The sequence below is a fragment of the Hoplias malabaricus genome, chromosome 2 (assembly GCF_029633855.1).
Source record: "Hoplias malabaricus isolate fHopMal1 chromosome 2, fHopMal1.hap1, whole genome shotgun sequence".
Classification (NCBI taxonomy): Eukaryota; Metazoa; Chordata; class Actinopteri; order Characiformes; family Erythrinidae; genus Hoplias; species Hoplias malabaricus.
The window spans coordinates 73185380-73209784 of record NC_089801.1 but is presented as its reverse complement, the minus strand read 5'-3'; the positions used below and the strand labels follow the sequence as shown (position 1 = coordinate 73209784).

Below are 24405 nucleotides of genomic sequence, written 5' to 3'. Positions count from 1 at the left end.
CTTTCTTGTTAACATTGCAGAGACCCATTACATTTGCCCAGACTAAAACAATCTGTCCCTAATCAAGACTTGGGTATGGTTCAGAAAAGAACAGAAAGGATTTGATTACCGTAATACAGCCATAACTACTGCGATTAATCCTAATGATTTAATCCTACCCCAGTAAACATTTAGCCGTTGATTCAACGTTGACATTACGTAATGACTGCCGTCTAATCAACGTTCTCTTACGGTTGAAAACGAAAGTTGAAAACACAGACATTGAAAATACGACTATTAGACGTATTTTGGACGTCCACTGACGTTATTAATTGGTCCCGAAATAAATGACTTGTATAAAACGCATTTTGGACGTCCACTGACGTTATAGATAGGTCACCACTTAACTTATTAAGATGGATTTTGGACGTTCATTGACGTTTAAAATATGTCCTTGACGGACAGACTACATTTAGACCTACTCTGAACGTCCAGGGACGTTCCTTGTTTACTGGGACTGCTGAAGGGATGACCTCCCGCTCACCACGGAGCAACACGGTTTATATCTTTCTCTGGACGACAGGGTTATTTTGCGCATTTTACCCCAAACCTGAAGAAAACCTAAAGAGATCCTCCATTAGGCGCCAGCAGAGGGAGACTCAGACCCGACCACCATTATCTCATTCATTATCTGTAACCGCTTATTCAATTCAGGGTCGCGGTGGGTCCAGAACCTAACCTGGAATCAATGGGCGCATGGCGGGAATACACCCTGGAGGGGGCGCCAGGACAATTTTGAGTCGCCAATCCACCTACCAACGTTTGTTTTTGGACTGTGGGAGGAAACCGGAGCACCCGGAGGAAACCCACGCAGACACGGGGAGAACACACCACACTCCTCACAGACAGTCACCCGGAGGAAACCCACGCAGACACAGAGAGAACACACCACACTCCTCACAGACAGTCACCCGGAGGAAACCAACGCAGACACAGGGAGAACACACCACACTCCTCACAGACAGTCACCCGGAGGAAACCCACGCAGACACGGGGAGAACACACCACACTCCTCACAGACAGTCACCCGGAGGAAACCCACGCAGACACAGAGAGAACACACCACACTCCTCACAGACAGTCACCCGGAGGAAACCAACGCAGACACAGGGAGAACACACCACACTCCTCACAGACAGTCACCCGGAGGAAACCCACACAGACACAGGGAGAACACACCACACTCCTCACAGACAGTCACCCGGAGCGGGAATCAAACCCACAACCTCCGTGCCCCTGGAGCTGTGTGACTGCGACACTAACCTGCTGCGCCACCGTGCCGCCCCCGCCACCATCTTACACTCAATTCAAACCAGTGAATCTGTGCATTATTAATTAAACACCGCGATAAAAAGTTTAGTTCCTGAAAATGAAAGCTTCAGAGTCTACTAAAGTTTGGACTCTCAGCTCGACAAAAGAGGTACACCTGAATTTGTGTTATTTATTTATTTTTACAATATTTCAGTGACACTGACGAGGTCTGTCGTTTCCAGAACAATCTGGAGCTAGCCCAAGCTAACTGAATACAAACGGATTAGTTATCAACTACACACCCTAGACAAGAACTGTGACCTGTCCATAAAAATTGAGAAACATAAACGAAGACAACTCTTTATAAAACACACACGTTGCCTTTTAGGAAATTTAAAAGAAAAAAATAAAAGCGAAGTAATGGATGGATGGGTAACGTTCTCACTGTGAGGCCAGCCAAAGCTACGGGCTACTAAACACAACCAAGCTAGCGGTTAGCATTTGTGTACCCTCAGCCACCATCACACTCAATGAACCCCAGTTTAAAATATACATTTACTAAAGGACAGGGATGTGAGTTAGCACATGTTTACAGCATATGTAGCCCGTGGTTATATTTTTCATTTGTCAACCTTGTACTACTAAATATTTAAGTTTTTTTCTTGTTTTCAATAGTCACCAACAGAAGCCCGTTTCAGCCACACACAATATTCATTTTAAAAAGACACCGACCATTTTTTCCATTAATATTTTAGTTGTTTTCCCAATATTTCAACGAACTATTTCATTATTTTGAATTACTAAGTCAATATATTGGGATCTCATTTTCTTGAGATAGTATTTCATTATTTTGTTATACTAGGTAAATATATTGAGATAATAGCTCATTATATTGAGATACTAAGTCATTATAATGAGAAATATTCAGATTTAAAAAAAAAATCGTTATTATATGTGGCGAAAGGGGCTTCCATAGTCACCACTAGATGTCAGTGTTGTTTTAATTTAGAAGTCATACAGCAATCTGATAAACCAGATCAGTTTTTTCAGTTTCCATGCTAATACACCTGATACAACTAAAGGCCTTTCATGTATAAGGTCATACAAAGCTCAGGGCATAGCTCTGGTGCAGTAAAATAGTGAGCTTTAATAACTGGACCTGAGAAACACTGATCTACTTTATGTAGACCTTTTCACATCATGTAACGTTATAACCTGAAATTTGGATATTAATCTTAAACTTGTCTTTATTTCATAGGATTTAGTTGGTGAATGTTTTGTTCGAGTCAGAAAACGGGACTTGGAGAGATTATCTACTGAGGTCATGCAACTCCGCGAGTTCCTGCCAAAAGTTATTAATGGTGATTTTATTGATGCCCTGCATAAGGCACGCTCCCTAGACAAATGTGAGTGAAAACCTGCACGGTCATACGTTACAGAACAAATGTTCTGAAGCAGAGATGAAGAACTTGAAGAAATATCAATAAAATGTTAACAGAGAAAATCAAAGGGTAAAAAGGGGTAATACAGAGGTAATAAGCACAGCTAGGTTAGTTTCAATGAACTAATTTCATTAATTCATTCATTATCTGTAACCCTTATCCAGTTCAGGGTCGCGGGGGGTCCAGAGCCTACCTGGAATCATTGGGCACAAGGCGGGAATACACCCTGGAGGGGACGCCAGTCCTTCACAGAGCAACACAGACACACACACATTCACTCACACCTACTGACACTTTTGAGTCGCCAATCCACCTACCGACGTGTGTTTTTGGACTGTGGGAGGAAACTGGAGCACCCGGAGGAAACCCACGTGGACACGGAGAGAACACACCAGACTCCTCACAGACAGTCACCCGGAGCGGGAATTGAAAAAAACCTTCTTAAATTTTAATAGAATTCCTTATTCTAAGTAATTTTGGTTCATTCATTAAGAACTTTTCCCACAATGTGATCCACAGCCGGGCAGCACGGTGGCACAGCAAGTAGGTGTCACAGTCACACAGCTCCAGGGGCCTGGAGGTTGTGGGTTTGATTCCCGCTCGGGTGACTGTCTGTGAAGAGTGTGGTGTGTTCTCTCTGTGTCTGCGTGGGTTTCCTCTGGGTGACTGTCTGTGAGGAGTGTGGTGTGTTCTCCCCGTGTCTGCGTGGTTTTCCTCCGGGTGACTGTCTGTGAGGAGTGTGGTGTGTTCTCCCCGTGTCTGCGTGGGTTTCCTCCGGGTGACTGTCTGTGAGGAGTGTGGTATGTTCTCCCTGTGTCTGCGTGGGTTTCCTCTGGGTGCTCCGGTTTCCTCCCACAGTCCAAAAACACACTGTATACAGCCACGGTATTCAAATGCTGTCGCCAACTAAAAATCCACAAAAATGGTGACACACGTTTTTAACTGGAAAACAGTATGTTGTGATTTAAGTGTTTATAATAACTTTTGTTCTGCAGTTCTAATGATTGACTCAGTACAGGTCCTTTTTGTTGTGCAGTGAAGGAGCAGAATCAGCAGGAGCAGCAGCAGTTGAAGCAGGAGCGCATGCACCTCCACGCTCGTCTGGAGGCACTGCAGGCAGAGTGCCAGAGAGAGAAGGAGGTGAGGGAAAATAGAGTGAAAAATGGCACAGAACATAGAGTTTGAACACAAACTAGTTGTGGTATGTCAGTATTTTTCATACAACACTGTATACCTCTTAGCCTTGCCCTCATAAGACTAACACAGAAGGGCTAAACCTACTTAACCCTCTGGGGTCGAAGAACGTGCCGGCGCGTCAAATACAACAATTCACGATGTTTCTATTAATATGTTAGCGATAAAGAAATACACAGATATACAGTTCAAACACTCTGCGAATGTGCAGAAACTGCTCTTTCTATCGCATGTTATCGCGAGACTGTACATCCCGATTTACCAGCCTATGAATGAGCTTGAGACACGCCTCCTCTGCCTCTCGCTGTGTCTAACTGTTACTATGGCACAATAAATGCAAATAAGGCAGAGGTTATATACATGTAGTAGTGGTAAAGGCTTCTATTTCAGATAGATATCAATCATTTTCATCAATAAAGCACAAAACACCAGTAGAAGTCAATACATTTACATATTTAAGATATTGCCTCCTTAATCATTAACTGAATCATCCCTGTATTTCTGTAATGGTTGACCTCTTCCCGGAGAGCTACCGCCCTAAAGGGTTCAGTTCCAGCACGCTTGGCTGCAATACTGAGATCCTGCTGAACAGGGTGATTAACTGGTCCAGGTGTGGTAGATAAGGGCTGGAACTAAACTCTACAAGAACACAGATCTCTAGGAACAGGGTTGGACTGGTATGCTGTAGCTCAGCGGTGTCCAGTCTTGGTCACAATGCCCTGTTCTGGCTGCAGGTTTCCATTCCAGTCAAGCAGGCACACCTGATTCTGTTTGGTAGGTCAGTTATGCTCAGTCTTCAAACAAATGGTCATGTGTGCTGGTGAAATGAAAATCAGGAGCTTTTTACATTTTAAATACCTCTTGAAAACCACCACAGACAACATCGTGAGTTGACGGAGCTGCACTGTGAAGGAGAGAGGAAGTGTGTTTCAGCCCTCACATACAGAAATATTTAGACAAGTCCACAGCTGTTCTAAGACACTGTTCAAAGAGTGAAATGTGATCTCTTCCATAAAATTTCGATGGACAAAATGTCAATTTCGGCTGCTCATGAAAGGGGATACCACCAAGGATCAATCTGCGCAGGTTTCCTACACAACCCTCTTTCCATTCCACCTGGGATTTGAATGGCATTATTAGCGCACTGACCAGAGCAACCCCCAGGGTCTTTACTGATGGATGCAAGGAGAGCGCACCGACAGTGACCTGAAGAGAGGACTGTGGCAGTATCATTATTAATCGAAAAAATTCTTAGTGTGTTTTATTGTCTATTACCACCATTGTTTATATTTAATCCACACACATGTGTGTACTTTCCTGATGTGTGTGTGTTGTGTTGTTGCAGGAGAAGCTGGTTCTCATGGAGAAGTTGTGGGAGAGTAGGGAGCAGCTGCAGCAGCAGGCTGAGTTCTGTACTAGTTTGGGAGCTGCCTCCTGCACTCTTCTCTGGAGCACCTCCCGCAGGGAGGAGGCTGTCAGGGACATGTTGGCTGATGTATGTCAACCTGAATAAGAAAATCATCTTCCAGAAATGTGACTAAAATTGACTAAAAGCTGACACTAAGGAGCAGATCAAATGTTCTGTGGCAATTAATATATTGTTCCATTTGGATTCAAACCACTCTTGTATGCGGTTTTAAAGTGGACTCAAATCAGATTTCTGACTTTGCGATTCAGTTTGATAGGTCACTCGTTACCTTTGTCTTCCTGCCCTCAGCGTACTTGTGGCTATGTCATTAATATGGCAATTAGTATTAAAGTAAAGACAACTGCAATCCGACCAAACTACAAATCGGATTTGGTCACTTGTAACTTGAAATGTGGACATTAGGTCTACAAAACATAATTAATAATAATGAGATCAGAGAACATATACCAGAGAACTTACATTATAAAATAGAAGAACATGCTGTTTTATGTCAAGCTGTATTTGTGTGTGTGTGTGTGTGTGTGTCGGGAAAGGGAAAGCTTGAACCGTTCCTGAGTGTCGCAGGTCAAACCCTGGAAAGTTTTGTTAAATCATTGGATGAAGAGGAAAAACCACAGCAGCAAAACTACAGTTCCCATGAGCACCAGTTTGTGCTGGCACTGGCAGGCGTAATCACCAGTAAGGGCTAAAGTGTACTTACTTAAATGTCTTACCACTTTTATTAATCCTTTAAAGGCCGATTCATACTTCTGCATTGACTCGACACAGAGCCTACACCACAGGGTAGACAAGAGCCCTACTCCGTTGTGAGCATTTATACTTTTGCATTTGTGTCTGGGTTGTATGTATCACAATGTAGTGGTGTAGTAGAAGTGCATTTATACTACAGTGCATAGTTTACATGAGGTGCCAGAAAACCCACGCAGACACAGGGAGAACACACCACACTCCTCACAGACAGTCACCCGGAGGAAACCCACGCAGACACTGAGAGAACACACCACACTCCTCACAGACAGTCACCCGGAGGAAACCCACGCAGACACTGAGAGAACACACCACACTCCTCACAGACAGTCACCCGGAGGAAACCCACGCAGACACTGAGAGAACACACCACACTCCTCACAGACAGTCACCCGGAGGAAACCCACACAGACACAGGGAGAACACACCACACTCCTCACAGACAGTCACCCGGAGGAAACCCACGCAGACACTGAGAGAACACACCACACTCCTCACAGACAGTCACCCGGAGGAAACCCACACAGACACAGGGAGAACACACCACACTCCTCACAGGCAGTCACCCGGAGGAAACCCACACGGACACAGGTAGAACACACCACACTCCTCACAGACAGTCACCTGGAGCGGGAATCGAACCCACAACCTCCAGGACCCTGGAGCTGTGTGCGACACCTACCTGCTGCGCCACTCTATTTACTCTTATTTCAAAGAAATAGACACTTTCTTTGAAATCTTTGTTATTTGCAATGTAGGTGAATGAAAATATGAGTGTTCAAACAAGCAGCACGGGGAAGATGTTATACATCAACACAAATTTTATTACAGTTCCTTTAAAATGGCCAGTGAAGTGTATCACAAATATACATCATTCCATTCTGTATGTATCTAACTGATTTGATTTAGGGTGTGTGAACAGCTACTTTCTGTAGGTTTATCTTTCAAAAATGTTCTTCTTTACTAATATTTTGCTAACCAGCTCACAGTTACATCAGCTATATTTTAAATTTGGTTAAAACTGACATTTGATTCTTTTGCAGTGAAGTGATGAATCAGCTTTGGTTGGCCATTTCCATTCTAAATTATAGAAGTGAAGAGCCCCAGTTCTTCTGTTCTTTTGGTTGTGTCTTTCTGTTCATTAACGCAGCTATTGTCTTTTTTTGCCAGATTTAGCGGCTGTGACAAGTGGGAGGGACTTTATCTCCAGCTCTGCCCACATCCTGTTGGACACTCTGATGCAGCTGCTTAGTCTCATGAAGCCAGGGGTTTTTCCAAAACTGAAAGTGTGAGTTGAATTTTACAAGCACACACACACACACACACACACACCCATGGTCTCATTGCTTATTTTTTTTCCTGTGGTGTACAACTGTGTCAAATAAAGAAGACACATTAAGCTCAGATATAAAGGTCTGCAGGGTTTATCAGTTATGTAGGCAATGTACGTCTAATTTCTGCAGTTTTCTTTAGAATACATCAATAAATTGTTATCTTAAAAGCGCTTACTGTATCTAAATATTACTATCATAGGCATGAGTTTTCTTCGTGTTTCTTATGGATAGTTTGTGTGTGTGTGTGTGCAGGTTGATGGTGATGGCATTATATAACGTCAGCATCAGTGTGAAGGGGCTAACGTACATCAGCGAGAGTCCTGCACTGCTACCACTTATATGCACCCTACTTGAAGGTGTGTATGTGCGTATACTTGCATGTGTGCTTGAATCTGTGAGTAAGTGAGTGCAGCTGAGGCAGGCCTCCTGAGGCTTTGGAGTTTGTCTGATCTCAGCTTTGACGTCATGACAACTGAATTCACGTGCGGAGGAGGGGAGGATTAAGACAGGCCCCCACACTTTCTCTCTTCATCCTTTGTACATTCGCCTTTCTCTGTCTTCCTTCAGGATGTTACTTCTGTTGCTTTAGTGCACATACGAGTGCACCCTTAGATATATTGGTCCTCTAATGACACTCATATAAAACCCCCCAGTCACAAATCTTTCCACCGCGCTGTTCAGTGCAAAAGTCAGAGAATTCCATTCATACGTCCCGCATAAATGATCATTAAATAAAAGTAGCTCACATTCAGTGTCGGGACAGGAGTAGAAAATGTGTTTATACTTAACAGAAAATTACATTGAAGCTTATATAAAAACAGACTTCATTGTATTTGAAAAGACATGGCCTGGAGCTGACTGTGAAACAGGTCACAGACTTCTACTATGCAGGCTCAGGAAAAAACAAACAATTAAACCACAAGACTTCCAAAATATGGCCTGTTAAACCTTCAGATTTGGAATAGATTCTTAGCAGATACACTATGCAACCTTCTTCTGAAATGAAAGGTATTAAAGTGTGGTTTATCCGCATGCTGTAACAGCCTCTATTAGATTGGACAGGCTAGATGTCGGAACATTGATGTGAGGATTTCATTGCATTTCACATCAAGGTCGCTTGTGTTGTCAGTTACTGATGTTGTATGATTTATTCTGGATCACAAACCCCACTGCAACTCATGCCAAAAGTGATGTTCTCACTGCAGACAACACTGTTCTTTATACAGATGTAGCCCGTGCTGGTTATTTGGTGACGCAGACCTCAGGCTCATGTGCAGGTGCTCCAGAGTATTTTCATTTTATACTAATTAGATTAATCAAGCTGTTTGTGATGAATTGAAGATGACAGCTCAGAATCCAAAATAATCCAGTATTTCGCAATAATTATGATATGCAAACAACAATTAAAAAAAAAAACCTTTGTTTAAAGAGTTGAACAAATCTCAGAGCATACACTTATAGAAATATAAAATGTCAGGAGGACGTCAGGCCCTTAAGTGAAACATTAAAGTACAGAGTGAAACTGTGTAGGTGTACAGGTGGAACTTCAGATCAACAAGAGTAAAGCAAAGGATGTGATGATGGGGAAAACTGCTGGCTTTACACCTGAGGGGGAGAAATGTAGATGAAGAAACAGTGAAGCTTTGTCAGCTTGGAGCTATTATCAATAAAAGATGAAGCAGACAAGAAATTGGTATTGCACAGAATGTACAGATTAAGGAGATTGAAAAGAATAAGATTAAAATGTAATGATTTTTCTCTACAAAGGAAGATCAATGTTGTCCAGGCTTTCTGCTTTTCTGAAGGTCAGCATTAAAACAAAAACAGAACAGGGAAAGTATCAGTGATTTTCAGTGTTGGTGTTGACAAATATCTTTACTAGAAGAAAAAAAAAACGAATTATTCTTGACTAAATCAAACCACAATACATTCTCAAAGTCTACACAATTTAACCAAAGCTCTTTTACTTTTGGTAGCATATATATATAAATAAATAAATAAATAAATAAAAATAAAAAACTAGGCCTGGACACTAAATCAATATCAATTTATATCGCAATATAAAATGTTTCAATAACAACAATATGATTTTTAAACACATTTTCAATATTTCAAAATACATTAGTTACATCATCTGTCACTGACTGAGGTTCATTCCAGGGCACTGTTGTGAGTATTTTTAAAACTTGATGTAATACTGCTGGGAGTGTAGCAGTAAGGGATGGAGGTATATGCAGGAGGCTTTATTACAATAGCTTAAAAGGAAAATAGACAGAGGGATGCTAAACACAGAGGCTAAACATAGCTAAACACTAAACAAAGCTAAACGCTAAACATTAAACAAAGCTAAACGCTAAAACACAGCTAAGCATTAAACACTAAACAAGGCTAAACACTTAACATAGCTAAACACTAAACGTTAAACAAAGCTAAAAACTAAACACTAAACATTAAACAAAGCTAAACGCTAAACATTAAACAAAGCTAAACGCTAAAACACAGCTAAGCATTAAACATTAAACAAGGCTAAACACTTAAGATAGCTAAACACTAAACGTTAAACAAAGCTAAACACTAAAAACTAAACACTAAACGTTAAACAAAGCTAAACACTAAAAACTAAACACTAAACGTTAAAGCTAAACACTAAGACACGGCTAAGCATTGAACAATAAACAAAGCTAAACACTAAAACAGTTTTACACAGGGAAACAGTCACATGACCAGGGGAGCACAAACAAGGAACAAAAACAGAACACAACACAAAACTAAGCACGTTACAATTGACATGATTCTTGTTTGTTCTTGGCAGTTTTTCTGTGGCTTTTATATTGTTCACCTCGATATCAGAATTATATTGTATCGGCCAAAATTACAAAACATATCGCAATATAAATTTTGACCGTATCGTCCGACCCTATGAAGAACTAAGCCTTGAAACAATTGTTCAAACAGCAAAAGTAAAAGCTTTGAGATGGATGCGTACAATCACAAGAGTCATGAAGAAGCCATTTAGAAACCAAAGACTAAAGCAGAAGTCAGGATATATTCTGAAGGAAAGCTGTCCATAGGTTAAGCATGAGTTGATGTATGTAATAAAGTGTACCGATCCCTCATCGTTAATACAACTTTTATTCTTTAAGAATGAAGCCTCCTGGGAGGGGCTTCCACACCTTCAATGATTAGCCCTAGGAGTTGGTTGCATTTCTACTTTCTCATGATCTAAGCCACCAATCTCTGAGAACATCTGCAGCTTCTTTGTCTGACTTTCAAATAAATTTTCTCCCCATGTTCCTCCCGTCTTCTGTCTCAGACCGGGACTCAGAGGTGTGTCTGCAGGCTCTGCGGCTTTTCCAGTCTTTGCTGGTGGAAGGCGAGGTGGTGACTCATCTCACTCCGGAGCTGTTGCATGCTCTTCCAGTGGCACGCATCCATCAGCTGACTGCTAGTCGTCATCCCACCCTCAGCCATACAGCCCAAGAGACACTGGAGGACCTAGAGCGACTTAAGGGCACCCACAGCCTGGCCACTGAGAAAGAACAGTAAAGCCACAAACATGTGAAAACCTTTATATTCACTCTAGTCTTTGAGATACCCTTTCCATTACATTTACAGGCAATATAGCATACGTCTCTGAGTCCAGACAGAATGAGTTTCTTGTTTCAAGAAGCAGTGGCTGCTGCTTTGTCCCACCAACGGACAGTGTACACAATTAAAAGAGGCCAGGGCCCACTGAAATACGGTCCAGTAAGTAACGATATTCCTGAAAGTAGGCCGTGTTGCTCTCTGTTGTAGTGTTATTTGATTTATTATAGGTTAGATATAGTATCCCATCATTTGAACTATATCACTGTTCTTATACATAATTCTCCAGTGTTGTTCAACATGATCTCTAAGTGCAGTCAATTACAGGTGCTTAGAAAAAATCTCAAAGTCCATTGACTTGAAACATGTTGCTGATAGAAGCCAGTGTGTAGATGCCAAAGTGCTTCTTTGTTAATAGCTTGAGTCTTTGTTTATTTCTAGATACAGGGGAAATTCCATATTCCTTTGCACATCCAACTCTAGTTTAATCTGATTTTGCTTCACTCACAGGTTCCTTTTGCTGTTGTCACTATTGCTAAGTTTTGTATGGCTTCGGTAATAAAAAAAAAAGATATTTAATATTCAGCAAAACTTGTTATATCCACAAAGTAAAAATAAAAACCTTCACGTGCTGACCTCTGTTGTGTTCACTTGAAGGACACAGTCCCAACAAAGTGTGACATTAGAGTCAATTAAACTAAAGGGAAGCTTCCTGGACGAAGGTCAAGAGAGATCAATAATCTGTGGGAAAGATTGATGAATTTCATTGATCACCTCATGTTCATTTGACTCTGCTGTGATTACAGATCCATACCCAGGCCGGTGAGGAACCTCCTAAATACGCTTTACATTTCTTATCCCACCCAAAGTCCATTTATCCATTCCATCTCTCACTAGATTTTATCTACAAATAACATCATTGCATTATACTCTCAGTGTGACCAGCTGAAGGTAGCCCATGTGGCCTTTTCCTTCTGTAAGCAGCTTTAGCTATACAGTAAACAGCACCGGGACTGAAGGCTTTAAAATGATTTTAGGGGCACCATTGATTAAAACGCTCTCAGTTCAGAGCTTGGGACCTATGTTATATTGAGAGAAATATACAGGGGTTGGACAATGAAAGTGAAACACCTGGTTTTAGACCACAATAATTTATTACTATGGTCTGATGAGGCCAATACAGCGTCAGTTTGTCTTGGGAATGACATACAAGTCCTACACAGTGGTCAGAGGGATTTGAAGCCATTCTTCTTGCAGGATAGTGGACAGGTCACTACGTGTTGCTGGTGGAGGAAAACGTTTCCTGACTCGCTCCTCCAAAACACCCCAAAGTGGCTCAGTAATATTTAGACCTGGTGACTGTGCAGGCCATGGGAGATGTTCAACTTCACTTTCATGTTCATCAAACCAGTCTTTCACCAGTCTTGCTGTGTGTATTGGAGCGTTGTCGTCCTGATACACGGCACCGCCTTCAGGACACAATGTTTGAACCATTGGATGCACATGGTCTTACTGGTGCAATGTGCAGTTAATGAAGATTGACCACCAGTCTGCTCCAGTTTAGCCATGAAACCTCCCACACTACAATGACAGGGGTTTCAGTTTCATTGTCCAACCCCTGTATGTATGTGAAACATGGTCCATAATGTACCATAATGTTGCGTACATGGTGATGCTTTGTGAAAGTGGTATCTGGACCAATGCAGAAGGAACACAGTGTTCACTCATTTTAAACATCAATGTATGGACGTTCCAGTAAACGTTATTCCCAGTGGAAAACAAAACAAAACAAAACAAAAGCAGAGTAGAGTCAAGTAGCGTTAGTCCCATGCAGTGGAAAACTGCATTTGTGGGTTTGAGCCCTGCTCCGGGTGGCTGTCGGTGAGACGTTTGGTGTGTTCTCCCCATGACTAACTCTAACCCAAGTAGGGCCCTGATGCAACCCATTGGGCTCACTGTAAGCCCAAGACAGGATAAAGCTCATGTGGGGCCTACAGGGACAAGCTGGCTGGATCAGTACTGTAGGTCATGACCCGTGTTGTTCTGCCTCACTTGGCAAATCATTCAGGGATGTTATGTCTGTGTGTTCACACAGCAGCAAGCCTATGGTTTAATGCTGTCCACTTATGCCTAAGCACAGCAAAATCCCCTGTACTGAGTTAGCATTGTCAGTGTTGAATGAACTCTTGCAGTCTCTTTTGTGCTCACTGGGCTTTTATAAACACATTCAGCTCAGATAGTTTGGGTATGAAGGCATGGTTTCCTTAACGCACCGATTTCCAACGAGAAGAGCCAAAGTAAATGTTCAGAAGAGCCGAGAGAGGTAATGCTCTCATGTCTTACTGATACAAAAGAATGTAGCGTAGCACACCGACTTTAAGCGTTCGGCTGACAGAGGAGGATTGTGGGTGTGTATGTGATTCAGCCTTAATAACAACCTGTAATAACACTGTATGACACCCGCACCCTGTTTTTCATTGTGAATAATGGGTGCTTAGTTTTTGCTAAATATATGCACACACACACACACACAAGCCACTTTATTAGAAGCCTTTATTAGAATCTTGTAGCTCCACCTTAGTGCTGCTCAGTTACAAACTGTAGACCATGCTATAGTTCCTCGTCAATTGATCACAGAAACACAAAGCACTCTGCTGAATTGGAAGCATGAGCGGAAGCCCAAAGTAGGTTTGTATTAAAGCAGACAGTTAGAGTATGTAGTACAAAGGTAGCGTCCTGTCACACAGCTCCAGGGTCCTGCGGTTGTTCAATCTCTGTCTAAGGTCACTGTCTATGAGGGGTTTGGTGTGTTCTCTTTGTGTTTGTGTAGGTGGATTGTGTGTGTGTGTTTGAGTTTGAAGTGCCCTGTAATTTAAAGAGAATAAAGTGCCTGTGTCTGTGTTGTGGATATTGTGACCCGTGCTTCATAACGTCAGAAAGAGTCAGTAAAGACTCTACTTTGTTTACATCCACCTTTACATTATGCAGCCATGTGCGGAGCTGCTTTATAGCGAATCAGTGAACCACGTGGTTCAGTACCTTACTCGCGCAGAGGATACGTTGCCCGGCAACGTGAAGTTTGGCGCCAGAAGCCGAGCCCGCGCGCGCGCGCCCGCCGGACTAGGTGCTCTGACGTCACAGTGACGCTAATGTACCGTGTGTAAGGCTTCGTTGGTGCTGAGGAAACACACACACACACACACTTTCTCTCACACACACACACTCTGCATCTGCACTTTCACACAGAGCTGCGGAGAGAAGGGAGGTCGCCCTTGAGCGGGACAGGAGCGTTAGAGCAGGAATTCAGCTCAAGCGCTGAGTTTATTTAAAACCTTTTAACAACATGAGCGTGAACGCGACTTTTACTCTGCGCGTGCGTGAGACACTGGCACCGAGGACTAACGGCTTTACGGGAGTTTCGTCTCGAGCTGGTGTTCTGGTGTAAAAAGCAGGTGAGAGACGAGCTTAAGGGAAATTCCAACGAGTTTTCATAATTTCTGCAAATAAATTAACTTGTGTTTTAGGGTGAACGGGTTGATGGAACTTCCCTCATCCACTGAGTCAGAGTTCATACCAACGGTCACCGTTTACAACGCGAACACAAGCGCTCAGGGGACGGGCTTAGTTGATTTTCAAAGTGAAAAAAAGATCTAAAAATCGATGATTTGTCCAGTTTCACATAAAAAAAAGCGTATAAAATTTTTCAAAACGTCTCTGAATGTGCTGCTTGAATTTGAGTGTGTTTTAATATCTGTTTTGTACCAAATCATATAATAATAATGACCGTTAAATAAAGCGGCTCTGTTTTAATTGCCAGCAACATGATACATTCATTAATAACAGTTTATTGTAATTATAACATTTATTGAAAGTTCCTTATGTTACAAAAATACTTATTTATAATATAGACTACGTTTCCTTTTGTTGTTGTTATTATTATTAGCTTTTTTATATTTCATAAAATTTTATTTTCTTATGAAATCCTAGAAAATCAAGACCAAACCTAATTTCAAACCTTATTTATCTGAAGAAATGTTTGGAGATTTGATGTAGATACAGTTCTAATTCTTTGTCCAGTCAAAGCTAGTGGAGACAAGTGGCAGCACAAACGCTATGAGGGGTTTTGCCTGTGGGGGGCGCTGTTGTAACGGCAAAAACATAGTAAATCTTAACTAGCGGTTAGAAATATGAGCGGTTTAAAACATTTAGCCAAATCATCAGCGTTCAGCACGTATCTGACAAACTCTGTTTATGCCTCCTGTGTTTGTTTGTAGAGAAATTACATTAAACTAAAACGACACAAACATATTAATTGCGTTTTTCCATGGTTCTGGACAAATACACAAAAAGAGAAACATTAATTATTAATGGCAGTGTTTTACAGTTCTCTCTGGAACCTTTATTTCTGGGGACATAATTATGGCCTACTTTATTATTTCACTAAATGACCATATCCTTGTTGTGTCTTTATTTAATAATTAAACAAACCATAGGGATGTTGCCGGTGAAAAGAAGAAAACACTTGTGGTGATGTTTGCCTCATACACTAAACTAATGATGCACTGAACTGACTCAGTATGTCATTTACATGGTATATGTTCTATCAACACAGTTAACATCAAACGTGAATTAAAAGAGAAAACTGTGTTCATGGACCATGTGTTGTGTACCGTTATGTAACACAGAATAAGGAGAGGCAGTTACTGAGTGCTTATTAGTCTGGGTTTGTATCAGCAGGAAACACGGCACAGGCAAACACACAGAGTGCACGGGAATCTGTGGAAAAAAATTAAACGCAAAGAATAAGACAAACACAAGGCTCTAAAAATAATCCATGGTAACTGAAGAATCAAACAGGACACAAAGGAAGAATTAACAGGGTGAAAAAGAAACGCAGTAGAGCATAGCGAGACATGGCAGACTAAGGCTCAGGCATTACACCATTTTAATAGAACTTAAAATATAATTAAACTCTTAAGCATTATTTTAATAGTATTTTCTATAAGTGCAGCTCTAAAGGAGGTCCCTGAATTTGGATCTTTCTTATTTTTTTTTTTTTAGTGCTAGTCATTAATGGTCAGTGGAAATTGCTACCAAAAAGCAACCTGCTAATGCTGTGACTTCTGTTTAATATTTTAACAGCTACTGGAGAGAGACACTGGCCATGGTGGTGTTATCAGAGGATGGGCCGGGGTCCCAATTGGCAAAGACCACTAACAGACCTCTGCAGGTTGGGTTCTACGAGATCATCCGCACACTGGGCAAGGGAAACTTCGCTGTGGTCAAACTGGCTAGACACAAAGTCACCAAAACACAGGTTTGCTCCACCTTTACCCAGTCCCCACGTGCTTAATTATAATTTTTATTTCCAAAACGTTACATACACATGTTTATTCAGTGTTTTTTTTTTTTAATAATTTAATTGTATTAATAGGGAGTTTGCTGTCCACCACAAAGTGTACTTATATGGATAGTAGAGCTGATACAATGGACCATGAGTGTGTAAACAAGGATATCATGATAATATTATGACAGATCTATGCCTGTGCAAACAGTTTTGAATTCAACATGAATGTGATGTCAAAGCTATACATAGGTTTACCCTTCATTCTTTCTACAGCAGTTTACAATGATATCTAATCAAATTGTCACAGGTTGCCATTAAAATCATCGACAAAACCCGTCTAGATTCTTCAGATTTGGAGAAACTCAACAGAGAAGTTCAAATCATGAAGCTTCTGAACCACCCACACATCATCAAGCTCTACCAGGTCTGTGAATCCCTGTTAGTGTCAGTGCAATAACATTTAACAGACGCAAACACGTTGAATGTTTTCACTCAGCCATCGTCATACACCTTCTTTCCATAGCTCTAAACATTTATGTTGTTTTTTTACACACTGTGTATTACTTTTTACAACAAACCTTTTTCTTTGGGGTAAAATGTGAAATCTAGTCCCTGAATGAACCACTTTACTAAAGCATTCATTCATTCATTCATTTCTGTAACAGCTTATCCAGTTCAGGGGGTTTGAGCCTTAGTTCTCAGAGGTCTGTTTACACACATTAAGCTTGTATTTTTTCAGTAATCTTAACTGATCAACTGATTAAGCTTTGCTTTCCCACGACTGCCACCTCATCTTGTTATTTATTCTCTCTGCACCACAGTGTTTTTAAGAACGGAAAGAAATGACCTCAGTTTCAGTCACCGCACAATTCTCAGTGTCCATTAGTCTGGGGCTTATTTATGAGCAATCCCTATATTAGAAAGTTACACAGGAAAGTCACAGTCATTTCTTACAGACAAATGAACAATTTTGCGCTTGTCAGTCAAACTCTTTTTTTTTTTTTTTGCTCTCTGTCTGAATTCCAGGTCATGGAAACTAAAGACATGCTCTACATTGTGACAGAGTACGCAAAGAATGGGGAGATGTTTGGTGAGCCACTTCATGATAATTTGATTAAATAAAACGTAAACTTAATTTGATTAAATAAAAACTTAATTTGAAACTGAGCATGGCATTAGCTCTTACTCATAGTTACATTACTGTAGTTTTGCTAAAAGTCTTCACTGTAATTACATCATTTGTTACATTAAATATGAACACATTATTATTATTATTACATTTTTAGTTTCTCAAAACTATATAGATTTACACAATAATTATTTTAATCATTTTATTCTAGTACAAATACTTCCTTTTCTGCTGACGAACATAAATGTAAACATTAAAGAAGATGTTTCTTTTTCCAATAAGCGATGAAAGGGTAATGAACAGGCTTTTGTAGTTGCAACTTTAATGAGTTTCACCTCTTCCATCTGTTTCCAAAAGATTACCTTGCCTCCAATGGTCGTCTGAGTGAAGAAGAAGCTCGTAGGACGTTCTGGCAGATCCTCAAAGCGGTGGAGTACTGCCACAGACACCGCATTGTTCACAGAGACCTCAAAGCTGAAAACTTACTGCTGGACGACAACATGAACATCAAGCTGGCAGGTAGGAGACACCAGGTCATCATAAAACTGTTGCATGGCATAATCAATACTAATGCGTACATAAGAGTGCAGAAACAAAGCTGTACATACTGTTATGGTTGTGTATATATATGACATGATAATGTTTCTGTGTAAATTGTGTACACCATTGATTTCTCTTTTATTGTACCTTTGTTTTTTATCTTGAGTGAAGTGCTTATCAGTTGAGAACTAGAACCAGGTTTGATTATTGATATACATAAGAGAAAAAATGAGGATATATATGAGCATATGTTCATATTTTTCCCCTGTCTTTCTCAGATTTTGGTTTTGGAAACTTCTACATGCCTGGGGAAACCCTGTCAACTTGGTGTGGAAGCCCCCCTTATGCAGCTCCGGAGGTCTTTGAGGGAAAGAAGTATGAGGGACCACAGCTAGACATCTGGGTAAATTCCTATATAGACTCTCACATGTTGTATAATAGGGCAGCACGGTGGCGCAGCAGGTAGTGTTGCAGTCACACAGCTCCAGGGGCCTGGAGGTTGTGGGTTCGAGTCCTGCTCTGGGTGACTGTCTGTGAGGAGTGTGGTGTGTTCTCCCTGTGTCTGCGTGGGTTTCCTCCGGGTGACTGTCTGTGAGGAGTGTGGTGTGTTCTCCCTGTGTCTGTGTGGGTTTCCTCCGGGTGACTGTCTGTGAGGAGTGTGGTGTGTGTGTGTGTGACTGTACCACTACCTGCTGCGCCCATTATATAAAATATAACATAAAATTTAATAATAATAAATTAAAACAAACAATAACACAGTAAATAAGCGATGGATATTTTATGAGCTGATTATAAGAAAAGGTTTTATTTACTGACTTTGTATAATATATGATTAATGATTATGTTTGCCACAGCCATTTTCATCTAAATCACCCCACATGCAGTATTTTCACTGACAAAAATTTCTATAAATATATAAACGGCATGAACTACGTGAAAATCTATTTCTGTGATCTTCAGAGTCTGGGAGTGGTCCTGTATGTGCTGTTGTGTGGCTCTCTGCCGTTCGATGGCCCAACACTTCCTGCCCTGAAACAACGTGTTACAGAGGGACGCTACCGAGTGCCCTTCTTCATGTCACAGGGTGTGTAGAGCATGCCTTTGCCATTTGGAAACTCTGGCATAGAACACACTCATTATAGTTCTTAAGCTCTATTTTGATGTAAAGATTGGTTGTGATGTTTGGTTGCTTGATTTAGTTTGTTTAACATTAAAAATAAGGTCGGTATCTCGTGTAACACAATTAAGGCACGATGTTAAGTGGCAAAACTGCACGAGTGTTACAAAAATATTTTTCAAAAAGTGTTGCTAGTCTACAATGAGTGTGTGCTGATGATGTAGCACCACTCAAACCCAGTAGTGAGCAAAGTGGCAATCTATGCACAGCCTCAGTGTTAGCGGAAAACACTCTTAGTTCTCACACAATCTGTTGTAACTTTGACGTATGACCACAAATAAAGCACATATTATTTTATACCAGATATTCAAATAAAATACACTTAGAAGTACATTTCATTTCAGTATGTGCTCATTTTGTAAAACATTTATATATACTTCCAGACTGTGAAAACCTGATTCGGAGAATGTTGGCGGTGGACCCAGCGAAGCGCATCAGTGTGGCCCAGATAAAGCAGCATCGCTGGATGCAGGCTGACCCTACAGCCGCCTGCCAGACCTTGTCTAACGCTGACTGCCCTGAGCTCCTCCAACCAGAGAGCTACAGCGAGCCCGTCCTCAGTCTAATGCAGGCACTGGGCATTGACAAGCAAAGGACAGTAGAAGTGAGTGAGACTCGTGTCACTTTTTGTAACACAATTGTTACAGAATTTGAAAACGGTCCTGATCCATGGACAAACTGTGAGCACAGTCCATGATATTGTTTGGTATAAAAATTACCATCACAATGTAATGACTTTTGTTCTTCTTAATTTCTCAAGATTCATTTACACCAGGAAGCAGGGAAAAATAATATTAGCCAGTAGTACCCTGTTTCTCCTCCTCCCACCTTCCCCAATACCATTTTAAAAATGCTCAGCCAGCTCTGAGACTCACTGATATGTTAAAAATGTCCAATAAATAAATATATTGTTAATATTGTTTGGCATAAAATCAAATTTGCACCGGTTTCTTTTTGTCCCAAATGTGGACGATAATTCTAGATGTGTATGATGCCTCAACTCAGCATCTTTTTTGAAATGGGATATCAAACCACTTACATAGGTTTGATGGTTATGTGTACACATTTTTCAGTTTATCGTTTTTTGTATGCTAGTTTGGTTTTGGTTATATACACTGTATTAATCCATTTCTACCTCTATAGTCTTTGCAGAATGGCAGCTATAACCATTTCTCTGCAATCTACTGGCTCCTGCTGGAGAGACTAAGAGACCACCAGGGCCAGCAACAAACTCCACAGGGTCAGGACTGGTTGAAAGTGCCTGGTTATCCACTTCCAGGCTCTGAGCTTTTAGGAAGAGATATGGATAGAAACACCACCGCTCCTAGCTCTCTGCTGGATACGAGACTTAGCCAGAAGGTGCCTGTTAAACACTTTGTGGATGAGGAAGAGCAACTGCCTCTCGATCTTACAACAGAATCCAGAAATACGTTTCGCAGACACACCGTCTCAGAGGTCTCAAGCTCCAAACATCCGTGCCACCCACCAAGTGAGCACAAAACAGTTACAAGAAATGAATATCACAACAGTCCTACTAAGATGTCAGTGATTGGTTAAGAGTAAGAGTCCCTTAAGTGCATACCAGAGATCACTAGCGACTCAGGACCTCGTCTCACTTATTTATTTTATTATACCTCTATCATTACTGTCATAATCACTGACACTCTCTCTGTGCTCGTAGGTATTGTTGTAGATCTTGTGGATGACATTGCCTCAAATGGCAGCCTCCGGCCCTGCTCTTCCTCCAGTGCCTCCAGCTCCTCTCTCATTTCCCCCGGTGCTCTTTTAAGACCAGATATCTATGCGCAACATACCCAGGGGATGCATTCATTCTCACAGACCTCAGCAATGGCTCTAAATCAGTCATCAGTCCTGGGCTTTCAGAACAGTCTACAGGTTCCCAGCTTTCAGGAGGGCAGAAGAGCATCAGACACATCTCTTACACAAGGTGAGATCACAGCGAGTTCTTCTGCAGAGACACTTACCAAGGCATGAACGTGGAAGCGTACAAATGAACATATAAACCTGAAGTGGCCAAAATGGCATTCTAGCTGCTGATTTTAGAGCTTCCGTACTGTAAACACAATTGAGCTATTGTGAAACAACAAATAAACATCACTCAGCACTGCCCCCTAAAGGTGTTATAGCACCAATCAGAATTTCTGTCATTGTCTTGAAACACATGGCATGTTACTGTGAGGAAAAGACTTACTTGATCTCCCTCACTTTTTCTAGGTTTGAGTGGATTCCATCATCCTCTGAGAAGGAACATTCACACTAAAGGCCAGTCAGGTTTGAATAAAGTCAAAGGACCTCCGCAGTACATATGGCCCCCTGCAAACATCTCACAAGACAGTGTTTCTGTACTGGTGCCAGACCCTCCACCACACTCCTGGTCACGGGAGCATCTTCAGAGCCCTGTGGAGAGCTTTCAGAAGTAAGAACCTAGACAGGAGCCTTCCAAAGTCGTAGTGTACAGACACAATAAGCCTATGGATTGAGGATATTTTATTAGAGTTGGGCCAGTCTGTATTAACCAAGATATATTTCAATGAGTTTACGTAAAATAGATAAATTACAACTAATTCTGTGCAGCAATAACTGCAACCATTTCATTTTTACTGTTTGTGGTTCGTCTGTCTTCAAACAGAATGTCTCACCATCATCATCAACACAGTCAGCAGCAGCTGCTACAAGTGCCATCTATTCCTCCACTTCGCACTACAGCTGTTCAGCAGCAGAACAACTGGCAGAGCACATTTTCTCCATTCCTGGGCTTTGGATTTCCTCCTCCTTTAGCAGCTGCTGAACACCAAGGGTACCACCTGAACACAAAGCAGTGCCATCTTCAGCCTCATCTTGGCCTGGGGTGCCCTCAACAAGAACCACCACATCAACAGTGTTCCTATCCATCCGTTCTGGCAACACCTTGGTACCCCTTGTCAAGCTCTTCATTCTCCAACATGGTGGACTCCACTGCACTGCTTCTGGAGGCTCAGCTGCAGATAAGTCCCAGCACAAGTCCAAGCCTAAGCTTAAGCCCAAGCCCCCAGCCTCAGCTCTTGCTTCAGTCTCCTGTTCAGCAGGAGAGCAGTGTTCCCTACTACCCACGCTAAAATGCTAAACGGCTATATTTAAATCTATAGTCTGTAAAAATGAGTACACACATTGTCCCCACAGGTTTTAGAGCAGTCCAGTCAAGTTCTGTGTACAAAATTACTTAGGAATTACAAGCCTAATGTATCTCAAGGATGTAGACAGCTACAAAAGTACAACAGTACTGCGACTGATAGCATCATAATAATTACATGTTGCCGTTGAGGACTGCTCTGTTTTTTGTTATATAACCTTTAATGTACCTGAAATTCTCCAGGGACCTGGAGGTTGTGGGTTCGATTCCCACGCAGACACAGGGAGAACACACCACACTCCTCACAGACAGTCACCCGGAGGAAACCTACGCAGACACAGGGAGAACACACCACACTCCTCACAGACAGTCACCCGGAACGGGAATCGAACCCACAACCTCCAGGTCCCTGGAGCTGTGTGACTGCGACACTTGCTGCCCCACCATGCCACTGGGCATAATCAAATTTTCATAACTTTCAAATAAAACATTTGATAGAAATGCTGTTTTCCTCTCAAAGTACAGTCAACATCTGTTGGTTTCTTACATAATTTTAATCCCTGTTACAGTGATTCAGTGCAGCATTATTTTTAATGATACTGCCTCTCATATAAATGCAGTTTTGAATTTACAACATATTTTAGTCCATTTAATATGCAGCATCACATTTAATAGTAAAGCATCACGAGCCCTGTAACCAAACGTGTTTACATAAGGGAATGAAAGGACATTACAACAGATTTCAGAGCAAAAAACATCAAAAATACATATTGAATTAAGGGACATATGTGGGGATTTAGTCGAGGCACCAATTGGTAAGATTTAAGGTTCCATTATTGTTGGCTCATAGCCCCAGTGATTAGCACTGGCCAAACTTGGTTAGGGGGGAAAAACATGTAACTGATGAAATGAGTCACTGACTTCCCAGTAGCAGGGCACTAGAAACTGAACTAACACATTCCAAAACTGACCATAAAGGTTTGTAAATCTGTGGGTGAAAAGATAATCACTGCTATTCATTCATTCATTCATTCATTCATTATCTGTAACCGTTATCCAGTTCAGGGTCACGGTGGGTCCAGAGCCTACCTGGAATCATTGGGCGCAAGGCGGGAATACACCCTGGAGGGGGCGCCAGTCCTTCACAGGGCAACACACACACACACATTCACTCACACCTACGGACACTTTTGAGTCACCAATCCACCTACCAACGTGTGTTTTTGGACTGTGGTAGGAAACCGGAGCACCCAGAGGAAACCCACGCAGACACAGGGAGAACACACCACACTCCTCACAGACAGTCACCCAGAGGAAACCCACGCAGACACAGGGAGAACACACCACTCTCCTCACAGACAGTCACCCGGAGCAGATAATCACTGCTATGAATAACTGAAAATACTTGTTGGAGAATAAAAGTGGTCTCGTGTTCTAAAACCACAAGGTAGAGGGAGACTTCAGTGACCTTTCACTGAATTATTATTTTTTGACGATCACTTCAATGAAATTGAGTTCACATAATGTCTTCCATTATTTTAGCTTTGTATTTTTCTAAAATTATTTATTTTTCATGCATGATGTTCACCAAATAAACAGTAAAAAGTATGAACATTAAAGGAGCAGTTCTGTATCCACATGTAATGCTCTTTTCTTTAGTTGTTCTGTGTATTTACTTGTTGAGATGTATGAAAAATAGTTTTCCTGATATGAACATAAAGAAAAGAATTTCCGTAGTCATATTTATACATATTTTTTATTTATATCCTGCTGAGCATGTCTTTTATGGCTGACCACCGATGTTAAATATAGTGTTATGATGATGTTATGTAGTGTTTCCTGTCCATTCTTTCATCATGGTATTTTATCCGACCACTTAAACCAACTACTGATTGTAGAATTTTTTGTTTTATTATTATTTTAGGGTTGTGCATGCGCCTAAATGTTTTTTAACATATTGTCTCTGTCCAGTGAAATACATGTATCTCCATTTTGTTTAACGTATTGTTAACTTCATTTGAACACAGCTGCTGTCCTTCACATTGTATAAAAATGTAATGA

The 24405-nt window shown here is 41.3% G+C and overlaps 2 protein-coding genes across 3 annotated transcripts; both read left to right on the top strand.

Moving 5' to 3' along the window:
• Positions 1-735: 735 nt before the first annotated feature.
• Positions 736-11648, top strand: hsf2bp (heat shock transcription factor 2 binding protein). 2 transcript variants are annotated; one of them, XM_066661443.1, is made up of 8 exons: positions 736-1459; positions 2549-2696; positions 3769-3872; positions 5272-5421; positions 5889-6033; positions 7273-7390; positions 7689-7792; positions 10750-11648. In XM_066661443.1, exons 1-8 carry the CDS (start codon positions 1409-1411, stop codon positions 10980-10982), a joined length of 1053 nt encoding a protein of 350 aa, XP_066517540.1. In that variant the 5' UTR covers positions 736-1408; the 3' UTR covers positions 10983-11648. The 2 variants fall into 2 exon arrangements, with proteins under 2 accessions (XP_066517540.1, XP_066517541.1); XM_066661444.1 differs by lacking the exon at positions 736-1459 and adding an exon at positions 1657-1783.
• A 2588-nt stretch (positions 11649-14236) lies between these two features.
• On the top strand, positions 14237-24133 carry LOC136686260 (serine/threonine-protein kinase SIK1-like). Its single transcript, XM_066659922.1, has 12 exons — positions 14237-14473; positions 16164-16338; positions 16676-16792; positions 17395-17458; positions 17855-18016; positions 18316-18440; positions 18998-19121; positions 19598-19818; positions 20358-20703; positions 20896-21162; positions 21450-21651; positions 21865-24133. Exons 2-12 carry the CDS (start codon positions 16186-16188, stop codon positions 22328-22330), a joined length of 2247 nt encoding a protein of 748 aa, XP_066516019.1. The 5' UTR covers positions 14237-14473; positions 16164-16185; the 3' UTR covers positions 22331-24133.
• Positions 24134-24405: the final 272 nt, after the last annotated feature.

Excerpts from the sequence above, each read along its gene's own strand:
- hsf2bp (XM_066661443.1), top strand. The coding sequence starts at position 1,409 with ATGAAAGCTTCAGAGTCTACTAAAGTTTGGACTCTCAGCTCGACAAAA. Across the intron at positions 2,697-3,768 it reads GGCACGCTCCCTAGACAAAT|TGAAGGAGCAGAATCAGCAG; the intron begins GTGAGTGAAAAC and ends TTTGTTGTGCAG. Across the intron at positions 5,422-5,888 it reads TCAGGGACATGTTGGCTGAT|GGAAAGCTTGAACCGTTCCT; the intron begins GTATGTCAACCT and ends GTGTCGGGAAAG.
- LOC136686260 (XM_066659922.1), top strand. The coding sequence starts at position 16,186 with ATGGTGGTGTTATCAGAGGATGGGCCGGGGTCCCAATTGGCAAAGACC. Across the intron at positions 17,459-17,854 it reads AAAGAATGGGGAGATGTTTG|ATTACCTTGCCTCCAATGGT; the intron begins GTGAGCCACTTC and ends TGTTTCCAAAAG. Across the intron at positions 20,704-20,895 it reads ACATCCGTGCCACCCACCAA|GTATTGTTGTAGATCTTGTG; the intron begins GTGAGCACAAAA and ends CTGTGCTCGTAG.